The following is a 17,443-nucleotide window of genomic DNA, read 5'->3' as shown; positions in this document are numbered from 1 at the left end:
AGAAGCTGGTTTCCTCGTGCCTCAAACTCGTTGTAATATCTCGCGATTGGCTGCCCCTGCTCCTCACCAAGGTGTTCGTAAAGATCGTCGACCTTTGATTTTAGTAGCTCTTCCTTCTGTCTTGTCGTGGTGTCTCGTTGACCCTGCTCTTGCTCCTGATCTGGCGTTAGCGTGGAGCAGGCATCAGGCTGAAGCCTACTGAAAGATCCATTCTCGTCTGGAATGTTTTCCTCTGGCGTAAATTCGTCTCCTTTGTATATTGGATTAATCGGCATTGCATTTATTTGAAACGAAAATCAGCTAATAATAAAGCATGAGTAACATATTCGGAACTAAGCTCGGTCCCTAGGCGGAGATTAAAACAATGATGAAAGGGAAGAAGCAGCGTGTAAAAGTAAGTCATGTGCCTAGTACGATTAATCAGAACGAGGACTTGTATGTTGACATCCCCAACATGGGACAGGACGATGTAATTTTTCCAGGCAGTATCAAACTACTTTTTGATCTGGAACTAACGGGAACAAACACGAAGCGCACTATCGTCAGCAATATAGGTAAATCCTTGGTGCAAAATCTTTGTATCACTTTGAATGGAAACGAGGTGCAAAATATTAGCGACTACAGGGTGCTCACTACCTACAAGGACCTATGGTTGCCCAAGTTTGATCGGGAAAACAACTTGATCCTAGAGGGGATCAATCCCAACGACGGTACAATCAGCGCCCTACAGGTGAAAGCGACTGATCATGCAGGCACGGACGAGGAAAAAGCGATCGTCGCAGCCTATGGCAGCACCTTTTGTATTCCTCTAGGAAAAATGTTTGAATTGACACGAGACTTGCCGTTCTGCCAGGCAGGATTATATGACAGGCTGCAATTCGTTATACATTTTGCATCATATGGTGACGTTATCAAAGATGGAGGTACGGCAGCTGTTGGAAATACCGCAGCTAAAGCACCGGATGCCGCGTATAAGATCACTAATATCGCACTAGAGTTTGACAAGGTTATAAACGAGGGTCTCGCGAGCGCTATGATGTCACGGTATAGTCGTTTTGCGCTACCCCACTGACGAGGGTGAGCCTAATGAGCTCCACACGCACGCGATGCTCCCGAAAGATCACCTCGAGCAGATCGTAAACTTATTCGGTAGCCACGATTCGGAGGTGACGATTGGGCAGTTCTTCACAGAGAGATACGCCCTGTTTGTTGATTTCCGAGCATCACCTGATCATATTCTCCACGGTTCCGGAAGGCAATTACAGAGATTGTCAGACGGTATAACATTGCATATGGCAAAGAAGGCAGACGGAACAACCGGGAATATTAAATGCTACGTTTTACTACTTCAGGATGCTCAGCTGAACATCTTAGACGGCCGTTATCACTCTGTGGAATACTGAAAATAAATAGCAACTATCGGTGTTCTTGTGGCTGGTGCTGCGATTAATGCATTAGCCTTTAGCGGATCAAATTTCGTGTTCAGTAAGCTATCAGGCCATGGCGAAGAGGAACGGAAACGGCATGATAAAGCAATTGAACAACTTCAAGCAGCTCAGCAACAGTGGTTAAGAGATCGGCAGGCAGAGATCGATTGGTATAACCATCAACGAGAGCTTAAAAGGCAAGCTGGAGAGAGCTTGAAGGAGCTCGATGAAGGTATGAGGGAGTACTATATCGCAACGATCGAAAAAGCTCCAAAACTATCCGATTTTTACACACCTTCCAAGCAACAACAAGACGGCGAGCTGACGTTCATCGTTGGATCCTTAGCCCTCCTTGGTTTTGCAGCGTACAAGTTTGCCTAGCGGCCGTGTCAGCGGAATTGCGAAGCCCGTCTCCACAGGAGTTATATGTAAAATGTTTTCGACATGTAATAAACATGTCGAAAGGAGTAACACATATTCCCACAGAGGAGGTAGAAAAATTGAGCAGTATTTACTATACCCCTGGAAATCTCTGGACTGGTCGCAAGGCTGTTAAATTGCTCGCTGAGCAGAGTGGACTACCTAAAAAGAAAGTCGTACACTGGCTGTCTAGGCAACTCTTATGGCTTAGACATATTCGAAGACCTAAAAGGATTGATTACCCGCATTTTACCATTAAAAAACCTAATGAAATGCACCAATTTGACTTGCTTTACATGCCTCATGACAAAGTCTACAGCAACGTGTACAAATATATCCTCACAGGGATCGATGTAGCCTCGCGCTACAAGGTAGCTAGACCATTGAGAACGAAGAAATCCAGCGAAGTCGCTGACATGATCAAGGACATTTACAAAGCAGGACCTTTACGCTATCCGAAGATATTCCAGTGCGACAACGGTAGTGAGTTCAAGTCAGACGTAACGAAGCTGTTAGAGGGCAAAGGGGTCGAACCTAAGCGGGCAACTACCAAGTACCACCATACTTTCACGGCCTTTGTGGAGAGCTACAACAAGGTGCTTGCGAAGAGACTGTTCAAGTCCCAGGATGCACAAGAGATGGTCTCTGAAGAGACTAGTACCACATGGGTCAAGCACTTGTACACCATCGTGAAAAGCATGAACAATACCAAGACAGAAATGATCGGCATGAAGCCGTCAAAAACGATCAAGACGGATGAGGTACCTCTACTCAAAAGTGATCGTCTGCGGTTCCGTCCTGACGGGCAAGAGTACCCTGATCGCCTGCGGCTCCGTCCTGACGGGCAGGAAAAGCCATTGTCTGAAACAGGCCTGTATCTCTACCTGTTGGAACCAGGCGAGGAGCATGGAGATGCGAGAAGACGTGCTACTGACGCCTGGTGGAGTAAAAAGACTGATAGACTCGATCGCATCGAGCAGCAACCAAACAACCGTGTGCTATATTACTTGCAAGACGGGCCAGAGCGGAGCTTTGGTTCAGAAGAATTGATGGAAATTCCAGAGGATGTACAAGTACCTCCGGAGCATGTCAAGTAGTGGTAAGCTGACGATATTTTTGTAGCCTCGTGTAGCTACAAAAATTTTGAGTCACGCTAGTCTTCGAGCGCAGGCACTATTCACGCCAAGGCTCAACCACAGTTTTTTGTGATTCGCAAAATGTCACAAAATTAGTAGATCCAATAATGAACACCAAGCTGAGGAAGCCATGGATATTTTTCGCATAACTCTTCAATATCCCGAGTCGTGTTTACCAGTTTGCTGTCATCGTCATCATGCACAGCATCTATCAGTCTGTCATGGGCTCTCAAAAGAGCTTGATACACAGCTTTAATTACGCTCTCATTATCCATCTTTTCTTATATGTCAAGTGTCTAACTTGCATCCAACAATCTTGTAACTTCTAGGATGCTCAAGTCTTACGTACAAGCAAGCGTGCTTGGACTTTTTGAGCTGAGCCTTAATAATGGAAATTTCTTCCCTACATGAAATTACATCGTTCTCTTCATGAATGAGCTCAAACTCCTTCAGATTCTTCGGATACCAGACAAAAAACTGTTTCATTTGATCCCTTACTGTTATTGGGATCTTCTTATATCTTTGTGTTAGCAGCCACAAGCTATGTCTTCTGTGTCTACCCGAAACAGCTAGTTCTAGCAACGCACTACGAGTTTTGTCGAGACTCTCGTCGGCTATCATATCGTCAACGATAAACAACGTCTCTTCGCCCGCCAGCAATGACGACAGTTTTTGGATCCACTCGAACAGCTGCTCCTTGGGCTCCACCAGGAACACGTAGTCATCCCTCCATAGCGAGAATCTCTCCTGATAGGTCTTGTTCCAGCGGATTGTAGGGCAGAGAATGACAATGTTGTCGAAATGCTGCCTATACTGGTTCGTAAGCAAATCCAGGACACGCTGCGTCTTGCCACACGAGGTGGTTCCCGTGAAGATTGCCGTATGCGGCTCCTTGACAATGTTCAGAGCCATTTTATTTCACTCGTGTTTGCCTTGGGCAGACACGAACCATGTAGACTTACTTAGGCTTTGGTACGATAGATGCAGGGATCCAACCCTTTGCTACCGCCATTTCCCGCGAGCCTCGACACGTCGTTAGTATCCATCTTGGTGCTGGGGCTAGAAATTCCCAGGAAATTCTTCCCGGTCATTGCATAGGTAAACGTGAATCCTAGGTTCACGCCTGTTTCATAGATCATGTCGAGGACTTCTTTTTGCATGGGTGTTACGTTGGTTGTCATTTATTATATCTTATTTCATCTTGAAAATGTCAATATCAGGCTGACGCTCAGGGTATTGCTTTCGGGTGGGTTGAGGCGCACGTACTCCTGTGGAGACGGGCTTCGCCCTTCTGCTGACACGGCCGCTAGGCGATGGCTCTGGGATTTCAGCAGGCTGGTGAGCCGCTACGGGTTGCTTACGTATGTAATAGACGCCACGCAAGTGGCAAGTACGGTAATACCTGCTGCGCCATAGAGATATGCACTGTCCCGGAATATGTGAGGACCTGCGACACGTTCCTGATCATCTTGCGAAGTACCACGTTCTCTTGTAAGTCAACCCTGTTTTTGCGATTCCATTCAGCAAGTCTCTTGCCAGCAGCAACACGACCCTCGTTCTTCTTGGTTATGACTTGGTTAGATTGTGTTTGTTGTTCACTCATTTATCTTGTAAGTCGTGAGACGTACAAAAATCACTTCTTTTTTACATCAAGACGGCTAGGTCTTGATCATTGTAATAGACTACCACGCAAGCGGCAAGTACGGCGCCATAGAGATATGCACTGTCCGGGAACTTGTGAGGACATGCGACAGGTTCCTGATCATCTTGCGAAGTACTTTTGCCCACGTTCTTCTGTAAGTCAGCCCTGTTTTTGCAATTCCATTCAGCCAGTCTCTTGCCAGCAGCAACACGACCCTGTTTCCAAAGTTTTTGAGAGAATTTTTGCCAAACAACTGTTACCATTCTTCAACACCTTTTTGTCTAAATATCTTTGTGGATTTCGATAGAGTTACAGCTGTCAGTATGCTATTTTAAACATGCTTCAAAAGTGGCAAAAATGTCTCTCAAAATCTGGAAAAGTCGGTGCGGTTTTGATGGATTTATCCAAAGCGTTTGATTGTCTCCCTTTTGGTCTTTTAATTGCAACACTGGAGGCATATGGCGTTGGATTTAATACATTAAAGCTTGTACTGAGCTATCTATCAAACAGGAAACATCGAGTGAGGTTAGGCTCCTCGGTTAGTGAGTGGTTACAAATTTTGTTAGGAGTTCCTCAAGGCTCTGTCCTAGGACCGATATTATTCAATGTGTTTATTAATGATTTGTTGTTCCTGTTATTAGAGGGTGATATCTGCAACTTTGCCGACGACAACACCATTTTTAGTTGTAAGAGTAGCATTACTGCTGTTCTAGAAGGTTTGCACTCTGACATAGTCAAAGTGGTAAACTGGTTCAACTCAAATGGTATGGTTGCAAATCCAAGCAAGTTTCAGATGATAATTCTGGGAGCTGATGTTGGCAATATCAGCATTCACATTGGCTCATCTTCTATTGTCCATCAAAACAAGTTAAGTTACTAGGTATTACTCTGGATGAAAAACTTTCATTTTACCCTCACGTTAAAGGGATGTGCGAAAGTGCTTCCTCAAAGACAAAAGCACTCCTGAGGATACGAAATTTTCTCAAACAGGATCAGATTGATTTATTATTTAACTCATTTATTTTACCTTGTTTCAATTATTGCCCCCTTGTATGGATGTTCTGCAGCAAACAGGCACACAATCTCATTTCGGCAACCCATAAAAGAGCGTTGTGTGCAAAAACTGGTCTGGTGCAGAAAACCTATACAGAAATACTGGAAATATCTAGTATGATGCCTATCCATGATAGAAATCTGAAAAGCCTTTTAACTGAAGTTTATAAGTGTCTTCATGAATTGAACCCTGAACTAATGTGGGATATTTTTCGAAAGAAAGAGACTACTTACAGTCTTAGGCGTGGTACTGTACTGGTCATTCCACCTTCTAAAAGCAGTATCGGGCAGAATTCTTTTCAATTTCGCGCTAGCCTAGCCTGGAATTACCTACCCGCGTGTGTCAAAAATGTGACAGATCTAAAAGAATTCAAATCTGTTATCAGGCACGTTGAAATATACTGCCAATGTAAACTTTGTGCTGCTCATTCGGGGATCAATCGATGATTTATTTTAGTATTTTATTTGTATTTTTATCACTTAGTATTTACATGTTTTAATTTGATAGTTGGTGTAAATTAGTACTTTATAACTATACTGGATCCAACTTTAAATAAAGAAATAAATAATAAAAATAAATAAATAAAAAACCCTCATTCTTCTTGGATATGACTAGGCTAGATTGTGTTTGTTCTTCACTCATTTATCTTGTAAGTCGTGAGACGTACAAAAATCACTTCTTTTTTACATCTAGACGGCTAGATCTTGATCATTCAAAGAATACATCTGGAGGCCTTTAAACCTTTTCTGCCAGCGTTTCCTATCGCGTTCTTATACGAAGTCCTTACTAAATTACACGCCTGTGGTGGAAAGCGATCAGCTTCTGGTGTCAGGATTACCCAACGCGTGAGTGGGAGTCACCGTAAATGCTGCACCAATCTGTGTACCGTGCTTTTATTCATTTTCCCCTTGCTTACACTATCAATATTTTCACGATTGCTCATGCGTATCTTTGATAGACTGCTCCCCATTTTTTCTTGCTGTTCATCATCTCGCTTTTCATCTGTCTTGGACACATGCTTCACGGAGAGCTGAGTGTGATTAATGGTATGAGCAGCAACCAATAGTGGCGCTAGAAATTTTTCAAAGGCAGAGTACACAACGATCCCCAAATCTGCCATGGAGTCCTTGATAATCGGATCTTCCTCGATGTCTTTTTTCAGACCCTCCGCACTATCAAGTTGAACAACATTACCTACGGCCTTCGCGTACATGCTAATCGCATGTGAAGATAGTGACTTGGTGGTCTTTTTTCCCTTTTCGTGGAGCTCTCGTTGAACATAGTCGGCGTACACCTTGTCGATCGCCTCCTCAGGAGCTTTGTCGACAAATCCTTCGGTACATTTTTGGGGTAAGAGATGCGATCCTTCAAGGTTTGGCGTTTGTCTGGCGGGTTTTCTTTGGCTTGAAAGGCTTCCGCAGGTGTGTCTACAACATCAAATATAGCTGTAATCTCACTCATCTTTATTAATACCCTTCTATAGCGCAAAACGTAGAGCACGATCAAGACGTACGGAAGGATTATTGCTACAGTGAGGCCTATGTTGTTCATCATTTTTATTTTTCAAAACAAAACCCTCGCAAGGGAACCCTCTAGGTTTTTGATGTTGTTGTTGTTGTTGTTGTTTGAACCCAGAGGGTTTTTGATTCTGTGAGTATACCACTCAGAGCCTTTGGTTCACCATATCCGAGGTGTTTTTCAGTGCTGTCCTGCTTTGCAGGCTTAGCGTACTTGCTCTTTATACTCTATACAGAATGTCGTGCATATCCGAGGTAATTTTCAGTGCTGTCCTGCTTTACAGGCTTAGCATACTTGCTCTTTATACTCTCTACAGAATGTCGTGCTTCTACTACGCATTAACGAAACCCACCTTTTTAAGTGAGCACTTTCAGAGGCCGTTCCTTGCACTGACATTCAACCATCATTTGGCACAATTTTTCCGTCGTGGCACAGTGTGGGAGAAACCGGGGCGAGACGGCCGCTTCCAGCTAGGACGTGCTCTCGCCCGCGCACCCATAACCTTCATCCAGGACCTAAGCCTGCTCCCACAATTTTACTATAATTCGAGCTTCGTATATAAGCTATTCAGTATCACCTTGAGTACTACCTGTGTGAAAATTCACGCATCACCGGCTAGCTCATTTGCGCATCATGTAGAAAACCTCTTGCTTATTCAAAAATGATAAAAATTTTTGAATGGATGAGGCAAATGAGTTTGATCTTGTTTCTACAGCTTTATTCTGAAGAGAAGTGACTCAAAGTTGCGAGAGAAAAAAGAACTATTCAACGCGACTTAGTTTACTCAGATATATATCGACGGCCTTTCGTTTGGTTATCCGCGACCCACATAGGCTGCATGTTGGTATAGTGGAGCCTTGCACCTCATCGCTGGGGTATTCTCCGTTCTCTCTGTATTTTAGTGGCACCTTGTGATCAAACTACCACTGCCCTCGATTTCCCCAGCACATCCCGTCTTTGAATTGATCCTGGATATGACCGATAAATGTGGAAATACCGCACCCCAGGTACTCTGTAGAAGCTATTTCCGTATCATACCTTAGAGCATCGTGAATCCTGGCTTTAATACGGTTGTACTGACACCCGGGGTGATCACATATGGGGCATTGTCTTGTTCGTTTTTGATACGGACACTTTGTACGTTCCCGCCACGCCTTGTTAACATCGAGGCATTTGATACACCATTTCGTTCGTTGCCCGTTGCGTTGGATCTTGAAGTTGTCTAGTGGTTGGGGTCGCTTACATTGTGTACATTTTTTACTGTCCTCCATCTTGTTACTTTTTGTGAAGTGGTACTTCACAAAACTCTGGACGGGGAAGCCTCACTATTCACAACATAAGAGGGGAGGTATGTAGGCCGTCAGCGTGCACCTTCCGCTTATCATAAAACGCCGAGAGGCCCAGCTTGTTTTGTTCGTACGTAACCATCCCCTGGTTGCGCACCCGGAAACCTACGTCTTTCGCAGTGTCAATAGAGCCATTCAACGCGTTCTTATACCTCTCCCATGTCATAGCGTTCTGCTTCTTCGACATGCCTTTACACGAAAACTTTGTGCCTTCCTTTCCTTCCACAAAGTAACACTTGATTGAGTCAGCGATCATTCTAAAACCTATAAACTCAAGCTTAAACAGACCTCCTGTTCGACTCGAGTAGTTATCGGCGACGAGCCAGTTTTTCACGTCTTTGTCGTACTCGTCAAGCAGTTCAGGGCGAACGACATCTCGCAACTCTTCTCCAGAGATGGCAAAATAGGCACTGTCCGTATCCATGTAAATATATTCAAAGTCTCGACGATCCACGTACTTGTCGATGAAGTCATAATAGAACTTAAGCATGCGCAATTTGGCCAGCTGGTACACCGCAATACCGCACTGTTACGCTCTGTCGATATGCACCTTTTTCTTTCCTTCTCGGATCTCGTAAGCATCACCTATCTCTTCAAGATCTTCAAGGTACGGCGATCTCATCGCTGCATTCACCTTCTTTTCATCTCTCGTAAAGGTGGTGTTCGCGTGCCTCGCTTGATCTTCGATCATTTTCCCATAGAACGAGTTCCCTCTCAACTTGGCCGTATCTCCCGCGATGCGCTTGTCGGGGTCTTTATCTGCTTGTCGTCGTGCATCGGCAATTTCTTCCGGAAACCACGCAAACGGTTTACCTCGTTTGTACTTGAGGAACTGGTAAAACGCCGTCACTTTCAGGCCATGGTCAAGGTACCATTTCAACAGAGGTGTATAGAGCAGGATCTTTTCAGCTTTCATCAACCCTAGGAGCTTACGCGTACCTGGAACACGCTTTCGGCCTGTGGCGGTCAGGTAACGGTGCATGTGCTCGGGGATTTGATCGTCGGGTATCTCTTTCACGACAAACAGTGGAGCCATTTCACTGAATTTGTCATACAGCTCCTTCGGCACTTCGATGTCGACTTGTGCAAAACCGAAGAGGGATCCATTTTGCACACCTTGTGTTAGTAGCTCGAGATTGTGTTTCGCTGTCGGTGTAGGCACCTTGATCAGCTTCTCCTTTCCACAAGGAAAGTCTTGCATCAACGTACTCGGGTACAGCATGTTCGCGTCAAGCCCCAGAACAGTTTTGCACTTCCGTGGCTCCTTGTAGATGTGGGATCTAATACCCGTCACGTCTCTCTCGTGGTACCTACAGAACACGATGGCAGGCCCTCCCACCATGCCCGTTTGAAGCAGTCCATACGCTTCGTTTTTGGTACACTCAGTGCAAGCCTTTTGCAGCTTTTTGCACGCCTTGCAAGACCCTTGGTAGCAGTCTACCTTACACTTGTGCTTGCACGGCTCTCCTGGCGCGTATAGCTCTAGCTTTGGACTTGTTCAAGACGTAGCGCATCGACACACCTGGAATGCCTACCGCATCTTTCAAAATGTCTATCTCGTCGTCGTATTACTGCTGCCTCGTCTTGTCCACGGCTTCGATAAAGGGTTCCACATCGGCTAAATTGTACTCACGCAACCAGTCCATCATGGTGACGCAACTTCGCTTGTAAAACTCTGCACGGAATGTTTCGTACTCATCAAGAGAGAGGGTGTTTTTCCCACTAAAACTGCTATAGAAGTGCTCGTACGCCACGGGTCCGACGTGGGTTAGCTTGTCATAGCTCGTCAGCCACTCGTATGGAACACCAGCTTTTTGAGCTTGCAATCCAGAGACTTGCACCATCGGTCGTAGCTCAGACCAGGAGCGAGAAATTTTTTGATATCGAGAAATTTGAACCTCGAGGTCGTGAGGAACATGTAGTCGTTGTCTTTCTTCGCCACGTTTATCTTTTCACTATCGTCTCTGACAATTTGATCGACTAAGTACCGCTTGATCATGTTCAGGTCATACTTGCCACTGTTGAAGCCGATCACGGCCACTTGGTTTACCCACTCGTTCCATGCCTTCTGAGTCTTGTCTGGAAGCATGTTAAAATCATCGGGTCTTGGGTATATCCTTTCCACTTCATACACGATGTGGGCGTGTCTCTTTTCGAGCTGCTCCACAAATCGTTTAACCAAGATCTTGGGATCATCGTGCTCCAGGAACGTTGGATCTCCGTTCAGACTATCGTGAATGGCGACGCTGGCCGGCACATGCTCCGATATATACATCAGGTCTGCTGTTTGCCGCTGATTCAGAGGGAGCATGAGGGCCTCGAAATCAAACACGATGTAGTGAGGGTAGGGTCGAAATTCTTTCTTGAAGTACATCTTAGTTTTGGGTGGGCTCTCGCACTCCCACACTGTCACTAGGTTGTAGCCAAGTCTTCGGATGCCTTCCTCCTTTGCTTTGGTGGCAATATATCGATTTTTGTTCGTGTTTGTTCCTTGGGAGGGGCATCCGTGCCACTTGCAACCGTGGTACTCATAGACCGTCTCAGTCTCTGGCTCATAGCCGTCTACCTTGTAGACCTCGTCCCCAAAACTATTTCGTAACACACGCTCTCCTCCATGCCCACACAGCGCGTGATGGATGTGCCTTCCAGTTTCCCTCGACATGTGCTCGAGCCATTTACAAGCGTCATAACTGAAGCCCTCACCGTAAAAGACCTTCTCTGACTTGCTAGGCATGCGCTTGACCTTCTTGCCTTGGCAGATGATAGTCGGCTTTTTTCCCTCGCACTCTTTCTTTGTGTGCCTTGCGAGATGACAGACTTGCATGAATCGCTGTTTGCAGACCATGCACTTCCAGTGTTGCGTTAAAACATCTATCTTTTTAATGTAAAAACAGTGTCCATCCAACATGCCGAGGTTGATCGTATCTAAATCTTTTTTGTATTGATTCTGACCGTACACGAGTCTCCAGGGTGCCTTTTCAGAGTTTTTCAGGGGCTCAAAGACTCTGATGTTAATCTTGAAGCGCTTCGCTATCCCCTCAAAGTCAACGAGCTTCGTAGCACGTACATCTTCCCTCTGTAGTTTGGGATTCTCGTAGTACTCGCGTGCTAGTGCGAGAGCTGGCCGAGAAATGTACTTTTCTTTTTGCTTCTTATCTTCACGTGAGTGTACGACCAGGCATCTCCAGACACACAAATTGTCGGTTCTTTCATCTTCTTTGTCGAAGCTGTAGATGCACCTTTTTTTCGCAACCAGTCTGGTAAAGTTCCACAACCTAACAGGGGCTCCCTTGTAGAGATGATCTTGATCTGCACATGCTGGAAGACTATTTTCCCTTCGTACGATCCTGGGGTCTCGATTGTTCTTTCTGGTGGCAAGTACGCCTTCCCCCAAAACTCGTTATCTCCTAGATCTAATCGCTGCATTTCACATTTTTCGACAAAGGCCTCGATGTCAGCTAGGCTCGTAAACGATCCTTCGCTTCCCTTGGTCTTGTGATACGGAGCCGTGCCACTTCGGGCGCATAATCAAAAAACAACAGGCTCACAGAGATATACTTTAACTGTTTGAAGATAAATTTTTACTGGTGTATTTACATCAGTACAACATAGCTAAATCCGACCCTGGTTAATGTTTATTCTTTCCCTTTGTAATAACCTTAAAGTGAATGACGATGGCTAGCCATAGTTTATGGACAAAATGAAACTGTAAATTTTTAATGTTGATAAAGTGTCCCTTTACATTTACTTGGTGTAATACACCACGTTTTTTTACGTAAAAATAGCGGTCTTTGGAAACTCGTTACTTAAATTTTTTTTTTTAAAAAAACCGAGTTGAGGCTAGTTATCTTATTTAAATGTTATATTTAGGAGCTACTCTTAGCTTGTAAAATGATTGGATTGCAATGGTTAGGGTAGCTAGCTATACCTTCGATGAGCTAGCTAACCACACAGATTATAAATCGCTTTTTTTAGCCATATAAAGGAATTCTCTCAAAACTATCAGTTTTGACTTGCTAGTATTTAGATCAAATTCAAGTGATGCAAGCTCTGAACTCAACTGCTTTCTTATCTGACAACTGAAATATGCACTTCGAATTAACTTTAATCAGTATTAGAAAACCAGATCAGTGTTACCAGGAACGTCGTATGGAAGTGTCGAATCACGATATATTTAACTCAGCATGTATGTATATGCGAGCCAAGTTACTGATATAAAAAAACCATAAGTCATACCAGATGAAAACATCGATTAACTGTGCAGTTACTTATCGATATACGCCAGACATATTAAATTTTATTATGTTTGGACAAAAACATTGTCTTAAAAGATGTTAAAAGCTAAATCGAGTTATACAAAAAATTTCAAGATATATGCATAATACCTACACATTAACAGGTATAAATTGACATTGAATTGGATTGAAAATTTTTTATTGAAACAGAATGAACGGTGTGATACTTAGTTGCATAAAATTTAACCGTCAGGTGAACAATACGAGTATATACATACATTAAATACTTTGTTCTTATGAAAATATTATTAGAATGTACTGTATCAAAACTTGATATGCACGTTTTTGGTCAGAACCATGTTAATTTGCCTATACCTTGAGGTTTTTTTGTGTTTTTTTTTTGACATGATCAGCCTGAAATTTTTCTTATTTTTCTATATTCTGAGCTTTTTAAATTTATTTTATTGTACGCACATTACAAATATTTGAAATTTAATCACATTTACAAGTATATAAGTAGTAACCATTGCTTCTGTTAAACATTTTGCGTTGATTGACGTTCCCCATGGAATTTTGATAAGACAGGTCTGGTTAAATTAGCAAACAATTAATTCTGTATTACCTACGGCTATACTTTTCAAGTTTGAGAAATCAGGCATTCTAATAGTTTTTAAAAAAAGATATTACGAAATTTCGCGATAAATTAGGTATATAGACTATTTTTGGACAAACTTATGGAGAATTGTGGTACTTAAACCTCATAATCCATTTAATCTTACAGCTAAATCCAACTTATATTGACTATACTGGGCTTATAATCTTTACTTAGCAGCAATTTAAATAGAGTTGTGACTACTTCTGGCAAGGTTGCCACCTTCCTTTGATCAGAGACTAGACTTAAAGTCCTAATATTCAGCGACTGTATCTCCAGATTGGGTTAATGTACTACTTACAAGGAAATTTAATTTGATCATCGGCTAATTAAACGCTATGCTTGCATCGAACAAAAACTCCCGAGTGAAACACAAATGAACCACGCTCACTTACTAGACTTTCAAATTTGCGAGTTATAACTGTCTTTACTTGTAAGTATAAAATAAAAGGCAACAACACTGCATGTTTCAAGCTTCGAAGATTTCTGGTATCAGTTAGTAAAACAACTATCCATGAAAGGCACGGTGCCTGGTATCGAGCTATCCTGTGTCAGGTTAATGTTTCCATCTATATGTATCTTTTTAAAAAAAATCATTCAAAATTAGCCGGATAAATTCGCACTATTCAATGATGCTTTTAGCGAAACTCAAGATTATTTGAATCAGATTCAGGAATCTAAGACTTAGCTGCATTTTGTAATTTAGGCTTAGAAAATCGAGAACAAAACCGACAGCAAGGGTAACAGGGAGAATGCAGAAGACGAACCAGTAGCTACAGTGATTGTGCCATATTTTATGCCAGAGACAAGTAATATAATTCATTGGGTGTTAAAATATTATAACATTTAAAAACGCGCAACGTAGTATGTTTTTACGTTTATGGTGGGTTTTATGTGATATAAACAAAACGAATGTTCAAGCACCCAGTTTAAGAGGACAAAAAAGTACTTATTTTAAAAGTACTAAGTTTTCTCGAACTTCCATCCTTTGTTATTGTTATTGTTGTCATTTGGTCAAAAACAAGTTTATAAGAGTATCAAGATAGGGATATCAGGTTAAAATAGATAGATCCATTCTTTAGATTTATACATAGAGAAAAATATTTAACATTCTTGTTAGTATTTAGATATTGTTGTATCAATAAGCATGTTTTGAAGGAAATTTTACTATGCAGAACAAGGGAGTTTTAAAGGCTGATTTATTGAATCATGTGTATGCTGTATTGTTACTTTATTCCATATGCTTATTTCAAGCCATCTATAAAATAATGCGTGTATATGAACGCAAAGTATATTTGACATATACATACATTCAGTTGTTAGTTTATCTGGTCAATTTTAACCTTTATTTAACAACAGAGAAAAATTAGGCTGCCTTTTTTGGTGTAAAGTTTTAAACCATCTCGGCATCATGTTATATTTACTGATACAAGGAAGTCTGCGAAGCATGAAAATGCTAAAAAAAACTCAGAAAAGATTCTTTTAGGGCGTAATCTCCCTAGCTTCCTGTCTTAACAACCGGCTACTAATCAGAATTGTTAACCCTACTTACCTTTCTGCAAGCATCCATAAAGTTCCATCCGCACACATGCGGTAGCCAATGGATCATTATGTAATTTGATACGCGTTGCATACAATTGAACATGAGTAGCTACCATCGATTTTGTAAACCAGTTGTATACTACGTTCAAGTTGTCCATATTACCTTTAAATCTCTAAAACGTATAGTATGTTTTTAGGCAGTTTTGTTGAAAGGCAAAACGATAGATAAATTTAAAAATCGTTGCAGATTTAAATTTAGTATATATTCGTTTCTCTTTTAAAATTGGGGAGTACAAAACTCCGAGAATAACTTTCTGATATTATTTATTCGTCCCGCCCTTTTGACGTTTAAGCACGCAAAATTATCTCACGAGGGCGTAATAAGCGCCTCTTTTATTTTCGTCTTCTTTCCCGTCCATTCGGTGGTCCGATGTGTGTATTTTATGTTTGAAGGTTTGAAACCTCATATCTGAATGTATATTGACATGAGATTTTTTTTTCTGTGTGTGTCGATATAAAACAAATGTATATTTTTTTTACAAAATACTACGGTGGCCCATATATGACATTTTTAATACAACATTTTTTTTAATTCCTAACTGGCGGCGCTAGTTATGCCGCCAGTTATAACTGTCGCCGCTAGTTATAACTGTCGCCGCTAGTTATGCCGCTAGTTATAACTGTCGCCGCTAGTTATAACAGTCGCCGCTAGTTATGCCGCCAGTTATAACTGTCGGCGCTAGTTATGCCGCCATTTAAACGCCTTCCAGGTGATTTTGTGTTTGGGCGCATGCGCGAATGCTGGTAAACACTACAAGAAAACGTTGGGGCCTTTTGATTCAAGTAAAGTTTCAAGTAAAGAGGTGATTATTTGGACGTAAAACAATATTTTAAACTCTTGTGCTATTTAGTGGCAACTTGGTCGTTATAAAAGTTATAACTTATTTTGATTTTCAATTTCAGATCCTTGGAATGGTTATCAGTAAATCAACCAAGTGCTTGATCAGACAGTACTTTTTAGATGGATTATCTTATGAAGAAATCAGAACGTTTTTATTTACAAAACATGATGTGCACATTGGGATCAGACAACTCAACCGCGTATTAAGAAGTATGAATTTGTTTAGGCGATACAAACCATCCAGTACAAATTCGGTATTGATTGCTATCGAAAGACAAATTTCTGGCTCAGGGGAAGGATTTGGGTATCGTTCAATGACACAGAAACTCCAATCTGATGGCTTCAATGTAGATCGAGAAACCGTGCGCATGACTATGAAGGCTATGGATCCATCCGGTGTTGAGGAATGAAGTAAGCATCGTTTTAAAAGAAGGAAATATTTTTCCCGTGGTCCTAACTTTGTTTGGCACATGGGACGGTTATCACAAGTTGAAGCCATTCGGATTTGCAATCCATGGTGCAATTGATGACTGGAGTCGAAAAATACTTTGGCTAAATGACGGCGCAAGTAATAATAATCCTAAAATAATTGCTGCCTATTTCCTAAAGTGTGTCACGCGCCTGCAATCAACTTCTCATTGCATTTGAGCTGATCACGGGTCAGAGAATGTAGTTGTCGGTGGAATGCAAAGATTCTTTCGAAGAGATGGCAAAGATGATTCTTCGGGTGAAAAAAGCTTTCGATATGGTCCTTCCACTAGAAATCAGCGCATAGAATCTTGATGGTGCCAATTCAGGAAAAACCGCTGTAACTATTGGATAATATAACTATTGGATACTTTAAAGATTTGTGTGACGAAGGTACGCTAGACACGAGCATTGATTACCATCTAGATTGCCAGCGTTTTGCATATCTCACGTTATTGCAAACTGACTTAGATCAGACTGTTTCGTTATGGAATAACTATCGCATACACAAAGTTAGGAATTCGGAAAGTCCTGCCGGCCGTCCTAATGTGCTGTACCATTTGCCTAAAAGGGATGGTGGAGAGGACTATAAATGTTCAGTAAATTCTAACGACCTTGCAGTGGCCGAAACACATATTCAGTAGCCATTATTGTTTGGGTGTTCTGAGGTAATGTCGGAACTACTTGCAATATAAAATGAATGAAAAACAGATGACCTTGCCCAATTCAACGGAAGCAAAAGAACTGTTTAAAGTACTTACAGAAGAAATGTATAATTTATTGTAAAGCATAAAACGAAGTTTCTGTAATTAGTAATCATATATATATCATCTATATTATCATCAACATTTCCATAAAGAGAATATTCGATCTATGCCTTGGATATTTGTAATGGAAAAAGTCCATGTTGGATAAAGGCATGAGTTATTAATTTACCAAAGGTTTCAAGGTCATTTTTGTCCATAGTTGCTATTGGTACTTTATGACGCTCTCCTTCACACTGTTTATAAAATTCATCAAAACATTTTGCATACACATCTTTGGTTGCACCATCACCCACCTCGAAATCTTCAGAAAATGATAAATTAACCCGTTTTGAAAG

At 41.9% G+C, this 17,443-nt stretch overlaps 1 protein-coding gene across 3 annotated transcripts in view; it reads right to left on the bottom strand.

Moving 5' to 3' along the window:
* The window catches only part of LOC130654176 (receptor-type tyrosine-protein phosphatase C-like), a 61,856-nt gene that overhangs the window by 28,106 nt on the left and 16,307 nt on the right, over positions 1–17,443 (bottom strand). For 2 of the 3 annotated variants that reach the window (XM_057456715.1, XM_057456716.1), the window contains one exon: positions 14,983–15,145. In XM_057456715.1, the coding sequence (XP_057312698.1) occupies positions 14,983–15,145 (163 nt within the window). Of the gene's footprint in view, positions 1–14,982; positions 15,146–17,443 lie in introns of those variants that run through there. The other variant, XM_057456717.1, reaches the window with a different exon arrangement.

This window comes from Hydractinia symbiolongicarpus, chromosome 8 (genome assembly GCF_029227915.1).
Source record: "Hydractinia symbiolongicarpus strain clone_291-10 chromosome 8, HSymV2.1, whole genome shotgun sequence".
Lineage (NCBI taxonomy): Eukaryota > Metazoa > Cnidaria > Hydrozoa > Anthoathecata > Hydractiniidae > Hydractinia > Hydractinia symbiolongicarpus.
The sequence above is the reverse complement of the archived record's forward strand: the minus strand, read 5'-3'. Positions and strand labels throughout refer to the sequence as shown.